The 16,827-nt window shown below is 36.1% G+C and overlaps 1 protein-coding gene across 3 annotated transcripts; it reads left to right on the forward strand.

The window, feature by feature from the left end:
- The first annotated feature begins 1,070 nt into the window (after positions 1-1,070).
- Positions 1,071-15,633, forward strand: LOC8263496. Of its 3 annotated transcripts, none has more exons than XM_048380383.1 (16): positions 1,072-1,503; positions 2,148-4,814; positions 5,002-5,437; positions 6,273-6,501; positions 7,374-7,538; positions 7,931-8,203; positions 8,364-8,609; positions 9,863-10,255; positions 10,363-11,757; positions 11,914-11,970; positions 12,482-12,910; positions 13,251-13,474; positions 13,778-13,911; positions 14,265-14,534; positions 14,612-14,790; positions 14,909-15,633. In XM_048380383.1, the coding sequence occupies exons 1-16, from the start codon at positions 1,125-1,127 to the stop codon at positions 15,011-15,013; spliced, it is 7,581 nt and encodes a 2,526-aa protein (XP_048236340.1). In that variant the 5' UTR covers positions 1,072-1,124; the 3' UTR covers positions 15,014-15,633. The 3 variants fall into 3 exon arrangements, with proteins under 3 accessions (XP_048236343.1, XP_048236340.1, XP_048236345.1); XM_048380388.1 differs by having other exon boundaries at positions 1,365-1,503; positions 2,168-4,814; XM_048380386.1 differs by lacking the exon at positions 14,909-15,633 and having other exon boundaries at positions 1,071-1,503; positions 14,616-14,784.
- Positions 15,634-16,827: the final 1,194 nt, after the last annotated feature.

Below are 16,827 nucleotides of genomic sequence, written 5' to 3' on the forward strand. Positions count from 1 at the left end.
TTATTTTTAGGACTAGAGTCGATTTAATTAGAAATATAACTTATTAATCAATAAATTAATAAAAAATTATAAAATCATATATAAACTTGACTTCTATGTAACAAAAATAGTATACATATCAAAATAACATGTCAAAAATTAAATACACATATTAAAAAAATTAAATATAAAAATTAATATACATATATTATAAAATATCATAAAAATAATTTAAAAGCTCATACTCTCCTCCCACTAAGCCTTGGTAGGCAAAAAATACACCTTTATTCTTTCTATAATATTTATAAAAGTGTCAATTTGCATAAACTTGGAGTCAATGGACCATTAACTCATATTTTTAATCTTTTTATCAATTTACCTAATAATTTGCTTAAATTGGTCAATTTAATTCATTCAAAAGATTTAATAAATATAATAATTCAATTTTATTCCTGAACTTCATACAAAATGAAAAATTTAATAAAAAAATTCTATTAAGTTAGAATAAAATTATTTAAATTTAACGAGTTTATTTTTATTATATAATAAAAAGAATTAAGTGATATTATTGTATTAAAAATTTAAATTTATGTCATTATTTAATTTAATATTATCAAAATTTATTTAAATTATTTTTTTTTATTTTTAAATTATTAATATAAATCTTATAAATATTTTGAATCATCATAATTGATAGTTATTTATAAAAATATTATTAAATTTTTTTAAATATTTAAAATAAAAAATAGAGCACATATCGCATAAAATTATGATTTATAAAATTAAATAATTTTATTTTGATTTAATAAAATTGATTATTTTATAATTAGATATTTAGTGTGAAATTTAATAATCAAATTAAAATTTTTATATTAAGGAAGTTGTTTGATTGCTTAAATTGATTATTTTATCTAATTCCTGGATAAATTAATTAAAAAGTTAAAATTTAAACTAATTGTTTGGTTACGAGTTAATGGGGACAAATTGGCATTTTCACCGTCCAAAATGTCGTCCACAGGCAGAAAAACGACAGTTAGTTACCTTTGCCGTTTGGATTTTTCTGTTAGCTCCGTATATAATTCTTCTATTTTCTCCCTCCAGAGCTAAGCTACTAACAAGTTACAATTACAACACACACAAAGGAAATGCCCGAAGCAAGCTCTTCGATCTCCACTATCAACCCCATTGATCATCTCCCTCTCTCTATTATTGGATCCGAAATTATTCCACCTGCTCCAACCAGATCCGAATCTACCATCGACTGGCTACCAGATTTTTCCGGTTACGCATGGATCGCGTATGGAGCCTCTTCTCTTCTGGTGATTTCCCACCTTCCATCCCCTATGTCCTCCGACGAGTTCCTGATCGGCCCCATTCTCCGGCAAGTTTTCGAGCTCTCCGGCGACCACTCGTCTGCCGTAACTTCCGTCTCATGGTCTTCAGTGACGCCGTCAATAGGAGAGCTTGCTGCTGCTTCAAATAACTGCATTTATGTATTCTCACATGATTCTGGAAGCTCCAAAGGTAATGAATTTGGGTTTACTGTACTTTAGTATACTCGATATCAGTGTTTAATTAATCAGAACTGAACACGATAAATTTAATTGAAGATAAGGATTATTAAATGATAACAGATAATGTTTGGGAAGTCTATAAGAGCAGGAATTCAATTGAGCTGAATTCTATTTAGCCAATTCTCATGTTTGGAAAGACTAGACTATAGCTAACTAGCATTCTCTATATATATATATATGTATATATATATATATATATATATATATATATATATATTTTCCGTTTTCAACCAAAAAAGTCAAATGTAAAAGGCATTTTTGAAAGAAATGAAATCATGCCACTAGTGAGGTGATATAGCAAGAATTCAATCGTTGAATTATTTTACACGATTTATTTGTTTTACATTATTATTCCAAACAAGGACTACATGAAAAATATTGTATAGTCTAATAGACATGGAGCTGATTCATTGTCGTGTTTAAGAACAATAAAGTGCTAAAAATGATTTCAGTAGCTGAATTGGCAATGGCAGTGTATTTTACAGACAATAAAGTTACAACCTTTCATCAATTGAACAGAGAATGGGCCATGTCTATTGTTTTATTGTAACTTTTGTATATCTTAAAGTTCAATTTTCTTTCACTCATATTCAGGTTCTTTTTGTTGGAGTCAGAATGCAGTGCTTGTACAATCTACAAAGGTGGAAGCAATCAAATGGACTGGCTCTGGGGATGGAATAATTTCTGGTGGAATTGATGTTGTTTTGTGGAGAAGGAGAAACAGGTCATCATGGGAAATAGCTTGGAAGTTTAAACGAGATGAGCCTCAAAATCTGGTTTCTGCAACTTGGTCAATTGAGGGACCTTCAGCAGCTGCCAATGCCTATCCAAGTAAACTACATGCTAAAAGATCTAGTGATGAGAGCAAGAGTGTGCTTGTATGTTATGGGAACAGTATATCTGAATATGAAAAGTGTGAGCTGTGTCATCCTCAGCCAGTGTCAATGGTTCAGTGGAGGCCATTAACAATAAATCAATCACGTAGAGATGTGAAACATTCTCCAAGGCACATGCTACTAACTTGCTGCCTTGATGGAACTGCGAGGTTATGGACTGAAATAGACAATGGAAAGGTTAAGAAACTGGGCAAGGACAACAGTGATCACAAAACAAGAAAATCCTTTTGTGTTGCTGCTGTAATTGAGATTAACCAGGTCTTGAGTGGAAGTTTAGGCATTGATATGGTTTTGAACTGGGCAACAGAACATGCAGGTGTATATAGAACTGGAGAAGGCAGTAACATCTCCACTGAAAGATATGGGCATGATTGGGTTGGCAAATGTGACTGGTTAATTGGGTTTGGACCAGGAACAGTGATTACTTTTTGGGTCATCCACTGTCTTGATGATATCTCACCCGTGAGGTTCCCCCGTGTTACACTATGGAAAAGACAAGAACTGCAGGATCTTGAAGGGGGGCATCTTGGTGGAGCTGGTTTTTCAAAATTTAAGGACTCCATTCTTCTTAACAAGGTCCTTATTTCGAGGAATTGCTTGTCTAGTCCACCTGATGAATGCTCTTTGGTTCATTTATTACATTGTAATTCCTCGGTCTGGTCTCTGTTACATATCCAAAAATCTGGTGATATGGAGGACAGATCCTCAGACAAGTACTTAACATCTTCTGCTAATGGTGTTTCATGTGGAGGACATACTAGAAAAATCCTACAGGTTGCTTTGCATCCTTATATTTATGAGCTTGCATTGGCTGCTTCTTTGGATTCTGATGGGTTGCTTATTTTTTGGTCAGTTTCGACTCTCAACAAGTTGGGCCTTTCAACATTGATTTCCACGTGGAAGTTTTGTGGAAAGTTTGTTACTTGTGATTCATTCTGTAAGTATACGAGCTTGAAGTGGGCACCTTCTATGTTGGATGAAGACCGTGTACTTTTTATGGGACATGTTGGAGGAATAGATTGCTTTATAGTTAAGATTTCTCAAAAGGGAGGGGACGTAATATGTCACCATGCATGCACCATACCTTTAACTGGTCACAATGCTTATGAGGATGGTCCCCGAGATATCTTTGTGATACCCCTTCCTTCTACCTGTAACAAGACTTTTAAGTACAATAAATTTATGCTTTTGGGGATATGGATGAATGCCTTTCAGGCTCTGTCATGGGAAGTTACTCTACACTGTTTTGACTTGCAAAGGAGTTCTTGTAAATGTAATTTTGATTATCAAAATAGTTCTGAGTCCTGTGCATGGAAATTTGAAAATACTTTTGCTAATAAAAGATACTGTCTTAGTGTTAACCCGTGCTCATCTCAGTTGCCAGAGCCATACTCTTATGACCAGATTACTAGTTTTTCTGTGATAGGCCCGGGATATTTATCTCCTATGCAAGAAGGGCTAGGTTTAGATAAAGATACATCCTGCAACTTTCCTGCATATATTATGGCTACAGGGTGCTTTGATGGTACCTTGAGAATGTGGAGAAGTAACTCTTCTAAACTGCCAACTCCTGCCATTCTGTGGGAGCTTGTGGGTAACTTTGTTGCACATGAAGGCCCTGTTACTGCTATACGTTTGACTGATTGTGGTCGGAAGATTGCGACACTCTCTGCAGGGAGTAATATGGATGGCTCTAGCATTCTTCATATATGGGACAGTGTACATCTTATTGGAGCTGGAAGTTTTGTGTTAGAGGCTATATTATCTATTGATGGAGATGTTGTTGCTTTAAATTGGTTAACTTTAGGTAATGGTCAGTTCTGTCTTGGAGTGTGCATGCAGAATGAGTTACGAGTGTATGCTCAGCAGCGTTCTGTAGGCCAGACATTAGTGAACCTTGGAAAATCGTTGAATGGGGAAAACTGGTTTTGCATTGCAGTTGCTCATACTCTCCCTGCTATTCGTGACTTGCTTTGGGGCTCACAGGCTGCAGCTGTCATTATTCATGATAGTTACTATAGTGTACTTAGTCAGTGGTTGTTTTTTGTAGATAACAAGCACCCAGTCAAATGTCATGCAAATTCTGTCGTGGTGGACTGTGAAGGTGGAAAGGGCACGGACATTCTTTCATCAATATTCACTGATTGTGACATTGCCAACAGCCAACTCAGAGAAAAATCATTTCTTATGAAGGCTAATAAAAATAATGAGTACCTATCAAGTAGTTTGTCTGTAGTCATGGCTCAACTGAGACAAGGTTCAGATAAAAGGTTTGGTTTCTGGAGCCTGGTCGAAATAGCTGAGAAACTAAGGGGAATGTTACCTGTTTATCATCCTGAGGCACTCCTTATGAATATATATTCAGGTACTTTAGGATGGTAAAATTACTCCTTCTAAGAAAGACTCATTTTTCAAGTTTTGTTGGACTCGGCTATTATGTTTCTAGTTGTAATTTCAAAACAATTTTACCCATCTAGTTCAGATTTCTCTTCTGCGCCCCTTAAACAGCCAACGCTGTAATACTTAATGCATGTCATTCCGAATGTGTCCAGGCAATTGGAAATGTGCATATGCAGCTGTGAGGCATCTTGCTGAATATCTTACCTCTGGTTATGCTTCTGAGAGAAGATGCAGCTCTGGAAAGAATAGCTTTATTGCTCCACAGATTCATTTGTCGAGTTATTTTGAAGGACTTCTCTCCAGAGATTCAACTGTTAAAGAGTTTAAATGGAGGGCTGATGTTAACTTACCTGCTTCATCTTCACAATTTTTTGTCCATGGGACTAATTTTGATGCTTCCAATAATATATTTCCTTCATCTACAACAGCATCTGAGCTTCATGGTTTCGTAGAGCCTGTTGAGAAGATGTATGATTTAGCAGCTTTAACCAATGTTGAGAAGTTGCAAATTCTTGCAATCATAGATCTTCTCACCGAAATTCAGCAATCTGCTTCTGCCTATGAAAATCTTGATGAACCTGGGCGAAGGTACTTCTCATCTTGGTTGAGTACTAGTTTGGATGATGATTATTATGAGATTGATTTATGTAATGATCTTATATCTTGCTCTTAGGGTTTTGGTGGTTAAGGTTAATATGTTTCTCGTATTCAAATCTTGCTAGAAGGATCTCGCCAAAAGGGTCTTTGGTGGAGTTGTAAATTGGAGTGTCAAGCTAAAGAGAATGCAAACTATGCGATAAAACATTAAAAATGAAATACATTTCAATTGTCGTATATCTAGGGAAAAAATGCCTCAAAGCGTATGCACAAAATTTCTGGACTGGATATAAAACACTGACTAACTAGGTTCTACTCAATATATAAATTCTAATGGCTCTATGAGTTCATTCACAGACATATCTCTAAGCTGGGTCATGCGGTGTCAGATGCTTGCAAAAGCTTGGCATGCCTTTGCACATTTTGAATGCACAAAAGCTCTATATCCATCAGAAAGAAAGGTGGATTAGGCTAGCATTGGATGTTTCATCGAACATTGTTTACACTACATAGTTTTTAAGTACATAGCTCTCTATTATGCATTGGTTCTCTCTCTCCAAGCCTTTTCCAATTTTATGCTGATAAGTGGGAGCTTTATACATTATCTAATAATTAAAATAGATTCGGGTTTCTGCATATAAAATTATAGGAAAATAGCCTCTAAATGCAATAAAATTTTGCACATGTGTGTAATGTGAAACTAGCCTCTAAATGCGCTGCAGTTTTAACATGTGTGTACTATGAAACTAAAATTTTATGCATATTATTTCTATAAGATTGCTAAAGTGCATTTTTATTGTTTCTGATACTGATCTTATCTTTCTAGGTTTTGGGTGGCATTAAGGTTTCAGCAATTATATTTTTGTCGAAGGTCTGGTAGATCATCTTCTGTGGAAGAATTGGTTGTTGACACTAGACTAATGAGCTGGGCCTTCCATTCTGATTGTCAGGAAACTTTGTTGGGTTCTTTTCTTCCAAATGAACCATCATGGAAAGAAATGCAGGCTCTTGGTGTTGGATTCTGGTTTACCAACAATGCACAACTACGCACAAGGGTAATACTTTGACATATTATTCTCTTCGTCTTCTGTGTTAGAAAAACAGCTTTTCTTTGCGGTCATTTCTAAAGAAAATTACTTCCTGTCTCTGATGGAACACTGTTTGGTCTAAAATTCTGGTCATGCTAATTGGTAGTAGCTGCAGTTTTGTTATCTGAAATCATTCAAGCGTATCTGGATATAGGGATTATTTTGTGAAGGTTGTTGGGGCAATTTCTTTGTAGTCTATTCTGTGAAAGTTATCTGAAAACTTTTTGGATAGTTGGAATTTGATAAATTAGGATCATATCTAGTGCACTATCATAGTGTTAGACACTCATCACACCAGGACAAGACTATGATAAATGGGTAGAATATTGATTGTTGCAAATCTGGGAGTTATTTGTAAAAGAGTTCTCGGACTATGTTGGCATGCATTGGTAAAAATCTTAAATTCAAACCGTCATAGAATTCATCTCACATAGAGAATGATTCATTTACTGTTGCATGTACAAAGCGTACACTGTGTGTCCATCTATTTAGCAACTGCAGCTGTATTGTAAATATGATCTATTGATGTGACTGCAAGTAAATCATATGAATTTCATTTAAGCAACTGATGCATGTAAAGCATATTGATTTTTATTAAGCACCTGCTTTAACTCTTGGAGAGCATTTTGTGGATAGTAGGAAATAGTTTGCTTCTCAAACGTATTACTTGAGATCTGTAAAGGCTGAATATGAACTCATGTCATTAATCCTCAGTATTCTGCCTCTGATTATGACTATTTCTGTTAAACTATGCTCTGGGCGCAACCAAGCTCTTTTTTTCTTTAAAAAGAAAAATGCAATTTCTTCCTTTTGTTCTTATGGTGCTTGGTTTACTGTAGATGGAGAAATTGGCGAGAATGCAATATCTAAGAAACAGAGATCCTAAGGATTGCGCCCTTCTATACGTTGCATTGAATCGAATTCAAGTCTTGGCTGGTCTTTTTAAAATCAGCAAAGATGAAAAGGACAAACCCTTGGTGGGATTTCTTTCACGCAATTTTCAGGTTTGTGCAAAGTTATTAGCTTTGAAGCTTGTGATTTACTGTAGGCTTCATGAACAATCTGTTGTGACAGGAAAGAATTGACTATCAAAAAATTTTCTTGAAAAAGGATTATCTCACCATCTGACAACATTTTCCTTCCTCTTGGTCGTCATTGCATGACTATTTGGATAAGCAATTGGCTAGACTCTTCCAGAAATATTCAAGTTGCAGGGACACGTACCTATTCCCAAATATAAATACACTAGAAGATTTATTTTCTTTCAGTTGCAGTTTTTGTTTTTCTTCAAGTCTTGGTTGTTGATCTCTAGGTTGTTTTTGGTTTCCGTGCACATTTCACATCTTTGCCCACCAAAAAGCAGTCATTGATGCTCTTTATTTATACATTCTTTCAGGAGGAGAAAAATAAAGCAGCTGCTTTAAAAAATGCTTATGTCTTAATGGGAAGACATCAACTGGGGCTGGCTATTGCTTTCTTTCTACTTGGTGGTGATAATTATTCTGCAATTACTGTTTGTGCAAAGAATTTAGGAGATGAACAGCTTGCCTTGGTAATTTGTCGACTCATTGAGGGTCGTGGTGGACCATTAGAACATCACCTGATTACAAAGTTTGCACTTCCATCTGCAACTGAGAGAGGCGATTATTGGCTCGCAAGCCTTCTCAAGGTTCCTGGATTGTAAATAATGATCTTGATCTTTTCTCTTTTTCATCCTTCCGCCCCTGTTTTTCCCTTTTCCAGAAAGCGAGTATGATGTATAGCTGCAGGCATGACATTTATTAAATATTTTTATTTTGCGACTTATAATGATCTCTCTTGTTTTGCAGTGGGAATTGGGCAATTATTTTGAGTCTTTTCTTACCATGCTCGGTTTCCCAAAAAATTGTGTGCTTGGAAAATCTGCACTTTCATCCAATAATGCTGCTTTTATGGATCCTCATATCGGATTACACTGCCTCATATTAGCAAATAAATATTGCATGAGAAATGCCATAGGGGAGCGAAATGCTGCAATCCTTGGTAGGTGGGCAACTTATATGGCGGCTACTGCCTTCAATAGAAGTGGGCTTCCTGTGAGTTTGCTTTGCATTTGTGTTATTCTTAGTATTGAGTTGAGTCTCTTCTATGGGTATCTGGCTAATTCTGTGAAGTATGAATCCATATTTACTCCTATGATTAGAGCTATTCACTACTTTAATACTTCAAATGCAGACACATCAGCCGCGTGAATACTATATAGGGGTTGCACTTGATGTAATAGTTTTATTAACCTGCAGTTTTATCATATGACGTGTGGACTTTCTGTAACAGAGGCAGAATTTCTGCAATTCCTCTCAATTTTGGGTAGTTTGGTATTTAGGTCTAAGGAATTGTTGGAAATTCCAACAAATTTAAGTTTGTTCTCTTTGAGTTGATATTTCAATAGTTATTAGCATTTCTATATGTTATCCCATATTCAATTAGAATAAGTAAAATCTACAAGTCTCTTAAATGCTAAAGCATTTGTAATGATGAAGTAGCTGGGCTTGCATTTGAAAGTATGTGTGGCTAGTGATATTTAATTGCACTTCATCACCTGGGCAAAGTTGCTTTTATCTCTTTCTTGTTCATATCTATTCTTTGCTATTCCCTTAATAGTGTCAAATTACTCCAAACAATTATAATTTATTCCTATTTGAAATTCAAGCAACTTAATTCTTGTATTTTTGTCCTGCCATAAAACGGTCACCTGCACCTTTTACCCGCAAATGTCAGCATTCAATCTTTATTTAATATGCAAACCCTAAACCTCCTCTTCATAAAGTCCCCTCTTAGATTTCTAACTCTGTTAGCTGTAATCCTCCTCAGCACGGTGCATAAAGGTCTTATATTATTCCTGCTGCATAAACTTGATCTCACACTGAATTTAGAATTGATACCTGATGTTGTGCCACTTGCTTATTTATTGTGATTATTTTTCCAAGCCAGAATAAATCTACTGTACATCTGTGGCTTTTACAGCATGTTGAGTATTAATACATTTTTCAGTTTAACCAAGGTGGCTAGAAATGATAAAAACTATCACTTTGCGGACAATTCATAAAACATTGCCAAGTGGACCTGAAAAACAACCATCAAATTTCTGAAAGGGGCTTTAGAGCTAGGAAATGTATTAGGGTGTACAAGAAGCTGTATTTCTGACAGAGTAATTTATTTGTGCTTACTGTAATTTATTATTGTTGTGAACTTAAAGCTTTGAAGTCATTATTAGGCTTTTCAGATTTACACATGCAACTATGTTTGTTGTGTTTTGAATTATAAATGTTGTTTCTTTCTTCAATAATAGCTGGAAGCTTTGGAGTGCCTCTCATCTTCCTCAAGTAATTCTGGGAATATAGATCAAGGGAGTATCTCAGATGTTGATGGTTCTCAAATTCTTCATGTAATTTTAAAGCCATCTGCTAGTGATTCTGTGAATTGGCTGTCAAGAAATGTAGCTTTGCATCTGGAGTCCTGTGCTAAATTAGATTTGGCTCTTCAGTATTTCTCAAAATTGATGGGGGAACATCCTAGTTGGCCTGACACTATCATAGGGTCTGTTCAACTCAGTTCGCATGTCAAGGACTGTGAGGTTCATCAATTTAAAAAATTGTTAGAAAATTTTCAAGAAAAACTCTATACGGGAATTTCAAAGTTTGAGCAGAAATTTTTAGTGGTTTCTTCTTGCTTAATTAAAATGGTATGTAGCTCGTGAATTTTTTGTTTGTGCCATTTGATTTACCTCATGTTGCTCTTTCCACTCTTTTTGTCCAATAGTTAATTGTTTTTGTTTATTTCTGTTTTCAGATTTTAGTCTGGTTGCATAATAATGGATCATTATTTACTGGATATGACATATTATTTGGCTATACTTCTCAATATCACTTACAAGATGAGAGCCGTTCTGTTGGCAATTCAGTCTTGTATCCTCTTCTTCATAAGACACTTTTGGAATCTGTTCAAGATATTTCCCTTTTACTTTCACGATTCATCGTCTCATGTAGCATAAATTCCTTGCAACCTTTTGAAAATAATGAAACTGTTGAAACTAGATCATGGTCAGATACGCAGGGGCATTACTTCCAAGGTATCATGTCGATGTTGTGGAGTTTAAGGACAGCTGTGAGGAGTGTCTCTGGATTATCATCTGAGGATGTCACAGCAAGGTCCCTTGTTCTACTTGATTTATTTGAATTTTATGTACATTTCGCGTCTGCTTGGCTTCAGCGAAACTCCAAAGGTCTCTTGTTGATGGTGCAACCTCTATTAATCACTTGTACTAATGGGCATACCCCTTATGAAGTTGATATAACGAATCTCAAGAACATTCTTTACCACATTGCAGAGTTGTTGGGTAGCAATTTGTCTGTGAATGATACAGGAGTAGGGCATATAGTTGCTAATTGTATGCCATCTACACAAGACAGAGAAACAATGCACTCATTCTCAGAAGATGAAAAATGGCATGTCATCGGGACATGCTTGTGGCAGCACCTGTCCAGATTATTGAAACATAAACTACATTTGCTATCTATTAATATTGAAGATGATTGCTTCTCTGGAGTTTCCCATGGCTTAATTTCTTCGTGGCCATCTGGTTCAATTGGATCTGATGACACCATGAAAAAAGAAATTATGTCATTTTCATTGATATTGGCCAAGTTACTGAAAATTACAATTCTACACGTTTCATCTTATCATGTAAAAATATTTGGGTCGCTCCTCCAGTTGAAAGTAGAGAATGAATTGCACATGACAACTTTGACATGGCTAAAAGATTCTATTGCATCTCAGGCCGAAGTCCTCTATCAGGATGCTAGTGCAGACATAATGAACAGCAAAGATGAATTATCAACTTTTGATATTTTGTGGGACACCTGTGCTGATCCTAACATTGTATCTGAAGGTTTTGCACTAGAAAAAATAAATTGGTCTGAGTTTTTCAATCGTAGATCATCTCAAAGCTGGAGTAAATTCTACAAAATCATTAGAGGGGAGTATGAAACCAGGGAAGGTTTGGATCATGAAGTCAGATTGAGTACTAATCGTTCCAGCGATGAGGTTGAGTCACCTGGTAAGGGTTTATTTAAGAATGGGCGAGCTGTTCTAACTACCTGGCAGAAGGATGCAACTATTTCCAAGGAGGAGACACTTTTCCAAAATGCTAAAGAAATATATAAGAGAGACGGAGAGCTGTTGGAGGTAATTTTTCAACTACTGATTTTATCCTTCCTAAATTAATAGTCGTATTTGAATACTGGCATTATTGTGGTAGATATTTGTTAGTAGGTCTTAAGGTGAATATCACCAGAATTTTCCAATATCTTTCACAATTATTAATTCTTCAACTTCAAGCAGGCACTTTGTGTGAACTCTGTCAATGAAGGGCAAGCTGCAATTGCTAGCAACCGAAAGGTTAGTCTCAGTGTATGATTTCTGCTTTCATCCTGATGTATCTCCTTCCCCTCTCATCCTCTCATTTCCCCCCTCTAGTGACCTCTCTAATCCATTGAGTACACTATCTTACATATAACAGGCAATTGCTGTCACCAATTTGTAAGTGCCACCACTAAGATTTGTGTTCTGGTAAATGATTAAATTCTTATTCTGCGGCCATTAAAGTGAAGGCCTTCATTGAATGGATTCTTTAGTAACTCTGTAATTCCCTGAATAAGCTTTTCTTGTATATCATCTGAATCCTACTTTAGTTACTTTAGATTCGTTATGACTAACAAAATTATTCTAGTCATCATGTGTATATTTGAGAATGAATTTCAATACCGTATGATAGTATAGTGAGACTTTCAGGGAACATTTTAGAGCCTAGGAGCTTTAAAAGGCTAGTGGAGCCATCAATCCTTTTAACTGGATAATATGGCTTCACTATTCAGTCAGAGTATCTAATGTTATATTCTCTTTAATACAGGGCATTATTTTCTTCAGTTGGAAAGATGGGGTTACCTTTGTCGATAAATCAGAATACATCTGGGCTGATGCTGATTGGCCACCAAATGGTTGGGCTGGTGCTGAATCAACACCTGTTCCAACTTCTGTTTCTCCTGGTGTTGGTCTTGGGAGCAAGAAAGGGTCACACCTTGGTTTGGGAGGGGCAACCCTTGGCACAGGTTCTTTAGCTAGACCAAGGAGAGACTTAACAGGTGGTGGAGCATTTGGTATTCCAGGTTATGCTGGTATCGGTGCATCTGGCTTAGGTTGGGAAGTTCAAGAGGATTTCGAGGAGTTTCTTGACCCACCAGCTACCGTGGAAACAATAAGTACAAGGGCTTTTTCTAGTCACCCCTCAAGATCCTTCTTTTTGGTTGGTTCCAGCAATACACATATTTACTTGTGGGAGGTACAAATTTTTTGACCTTGAGAACAAAGTCAATTCTGTTGCATCATATTCACACATATATTAATCATCTATATGGGAAGGGGTCCTTTCCTTAAATTAGTTATATTTTATTTCAAATTGCCTTGTGCTTGAATCAAATGATATTTTATAGGGCCGTTTGGTTAAGTCTGGCTTACATGTGCTGAGAAAGCCTCAAAAGTCTTTCCTGGTGAAAAACAATCAATAAGCTTTTGATGTTTAATCATGATTGCTGAAGAAGTTTGTACATACTGTTTTTATCTCTTGCTCCCATTCACCAATATTTGTAGTATATTGACAACATGAAATGTTTTATATGCAGTTTGGTAACAATAAAGCCACTGCAACTTATGGTGTCCTCCCTGCTGCAAATGTTCCTCCACCGTATGCCCTAGCATCGGTATCCGCTTTGCAGTTTGACCCCTGTGGGCACAGGTTTGCTTCAGCTGCACTAGACGGAACTGTATGCACATGGCAGCTGGAGGTTGGAGGAAGGAGTAATATCCACCCAACAGAATCATCTCTCTGCTTTAATGGCTATGCATCGTATGATTTCGCTTTTTTAATATACCAGGAACTTTTTTATTATCTAATTCTTTTTCTTTAGGTGGATTTTGGACAAAGAAAATGTAGTAGATGTTGGATTCCAAAGTCTACTTAGTGGAAAAGATCCTTGGTTTTTTAGAATGATGAGATAGTATTCTTTATTTTCACTGGGAGTGTTTGTTAGAAGAAATGCATGTGTTCGTTGCTTATGTAAACTAAACATATATGTATCAGGAATCTTCATATTGTTAAAGGTGTTGTATTCATGTTCCGATGAAGTGGTTAATATCAGTGCATTTGCAGGGATGTTACATATGTTACATCAAGCGGATCAGTTGTTGCAGCAGCTGGATACAGTGCTAATGGTGTTAATGCTGTAGTCTGGGACACGTTGGCTCCGCCCACAACCTCACAAGCTTCAATTATTTGTCATGAAGGTTTAATTCTTTTATTTTTGGAATTGCATTAAGTGAAATTGCATGCATATAATATGTCTTCAGATAATCATGCACAGATCACAGCTGGCCAGTTTTGGGTTACTTTTATAGTGTACTTTAAGATGCCAGAATCAGTACACTAAAGAAAACATTGATATAGATTGAAATAGTTATTGATCATCAATTTTCGATCCAGGTCTTACAATGACCAGCGAACAAAAGTAGCAATAGTGATGAATGTTACTGTTTTGACTAATGATCTCAATCTTGCTCATAATTGAACATTAAGTTGCAAGATACCCCTTCATTCATAATGACAGCAACCTTCTTTATATTTCCGTATGTGTTTGAAGGCGGTGCTCGCTCCATTTCTATGTTTGATAATGACATTGGAAGTGGTTCTGTATCTCCCCTTATTGTAACTGGAGGTAAAGGTGGTGATGTTGGACTTCATGACTTTCGGTACATAGCAACCGGAAGGACTAAAAGGCATAAGCATTTCGATAACCGTGATAGAAGCAGCAATCTGCCTTCTAATCCCGACTTGCAAGCAGGGGCTGGTGACAAAGTTGGTGGCCAGAATCAGAATGGGATGCTTTGGTACATACCAAAGGCACACTTAGGTATGCATATGTCTTTCCATGCGTAGTTGCAATTGAATTTTATTTCTGCATCTAACAACTTAATAAATTGAGTGAAGGAAGCGTTACCAAAATATCCACCATCCCACATACCAGCTTATTCTTAACTGGAAGTAAAGATGGAGATGTTAAGCTTTGGGATGCCAAAGCAGCACAGCTTGTCTATCACTGGCCCAAATTGCATGAAAGGCGCACCTTTCTGCAACCCAGTTCACGAGGTTTTGGTGGAGTTGTTAGGGTAAGAATTTCTACTTGGTACTTTTAGGAACAATAAGACAAAAGTTGTTTTAATTTGAAGTAGTAAGTTTTTTTAAGCCATGTGCCTGTTCTGAAGCATTAGCATATTAAATTTGCAGCCTGCGGTTACAGATATACAAGTTGTTTCTCATGGTTTTCTTACTTGTGGTTGGGATGGATCTGTAAAGTTGGTTCAGCTTAAAGATCACCAGCATGAGACATAATGAAGTTGCCTAACCATGAAACTCGGAGAATTTTAATAATTCGTTGAACATGACTGTGGAAGCGGGTACAATTTTCGCGCCACTGACTTCAACTGCGGTGGTGCCTACCACCATCAATATGTCATATCCAATCTGTAGACCATAACTACAGAAAACTGCTATGCATATGGATTAAATGAAACAGAATTCAGGCCAGGCTTCTTGATCAAACAATTTTCGGTCTCTCTACTTAGATCAAGCATTATCCACTCGCCTGATGGTCTAAATCAAGTGTATAAGAATACTGTTGAATTCCACAGGCGGTAAACCCATATCATCTGTTTCACAGCTCCATTTCCTCTCCAAGTATCCTCCTGTTAGATTCCTTGCTAAGTAACGGTTTTGAACAGGATGAAATCATACCACTGCTGTTTGGTCTTTGATATGTGTCTACAGATGTTTTTATTTTTTCATTACGCAGTCATTTTTTGCCTGGCGAGGAGTCAGTGTCCATTGTAGTCTATCATTATATAATGTTTTGATATAGTTATTCTGCGTCTAGGTGTATATTTGGTTGTTCTTGTATATATATTCCCCTTCCAATAAAATTCGATGTATACTACAGAAACATTTATCACAAATACAACAGTGAAAATTCTTTTTTTTTTTTAAATGTTTATTGAAATTGGTCGATGAACATTTTCCAGCCTTTTGCTTTTCACAGCATAGGCGTAGGATGACTTACAGTGGACACGAGTCACATGCAAGCAGCTTTGTTGGAGTCTGATTTTAAGAGTATAGTGAACCTTTTGGAGCTGAAAGGGCCAATTGGTCCCTTTGTCCTTTGCCGCTCAACTCCACCACTTCCTAATTTAAGATCGGAATCTGTCATTGATTGCCTATGCCAAAGGCCAAGTGGGTCAACTGTCGTTTTGTATCAATGCCTTATTTCAACGATCCTCTTCACAAAATCTTTTTCTAACCTAAATTAGGATTAGGATTTGATAAAAAGTATTGCATGAGCACTAAATACAATAATAAAAAAAATATGCTAAAAGAAAAGGGAAAAGAAAAAAAGGTGATAATTAGAGTAAGAGGTGTGTCATGCCGCTGCCCAAAGGTAGAATTGCACTGGGTAGGCACGTGTCGCATCACAGGAACTTCGTGTAATTTTAGTGCTGCATGCTATGCTTAGCCTTTGCCTTGTAGCTGTACTCCTGAAGTACTGTTCAGGAAAAGGTCAAAATGTACTGCGCAAATCCTCCTGTATTGAACCTTGATCATTTCACCTCTAATTTCTTCCTTTACCTAACTGAAATCCTCAATTTCCTATGCTATTTTAGGATAACAAAGTGAAATTAACTAAGACGTCAATGCTTTTGTTGGCTGATAACTGACCCTAACATAATTGCCTCGTAATACTATGGGCACAAAATGGATACCTTTGGCTTTATTTACTGCTTGCCTGCCTAACATCCCTGTGTGCGCCACCTAAAGATGTTGCCTTGCCTTGAAAACCATATCAACCTCCAAAGAAAAATTTTAAACTCGTTATATTTGTATTTTGAAATTCAACCAGATTTAAACTTTAATACCCATTTATAAAATAGTTTCACTTTACCACTAAAATAAATCAGCCAATTAGATAAAAAGAAAAATTCAAATTTCATTATATTTACATTTAGTTAAATTTTAATTCATTTTAGATGTTTCATACAGGATTATTTGTCCAGCTATAAATTATTAAAAATTCAATATAAGATCTTAAAATTATAAAAGTGTTTCTATTATTTATCCTATTTAATAGTACTTATATCATATTAAACATAAAATAA

The sequence above is a fragment of the Ricinus communis genome, chromosome 1 (assembly GCF_019578655.1).
Source record: "Ricinus communis isolate WT05 ecotype wild-type chromosome 1, ASM1957865v1, whole genome shotgun sequence".
NCBI classification, from domain to species: Eukaryota; Viridiplantae; Streptophyta; class Magnoliopsida; order Malpighiales; family Euphorbiaceae; genus Ricinus; species Ricinus communis.

Excerpts from the sequence above, each read along its gene's own strand:
- LOC8263496 (XM_048380383.1), top strand. The coding sequence starts at position 1,125 with ATGCCCGAAGCAAGCTCTTCGATCTCCACTATCAACCCCATTGATCAT. Across the intron at positions 12,911-13,250 it reads CACATATTTACTTGTGGGAG|TTTGGTAACAATAAAGCCAC; the intron begins GTACAAATTTTT and ends TTTTATATGCAG. Across the intron at positions 13,912-14,264 it reads TTCAATTATTTGTCATGAAG|GCGGTGCTCGCTCCATTTCT; the intron begins GTTTAATTCTTT and ends ATGTGTTTGAAG.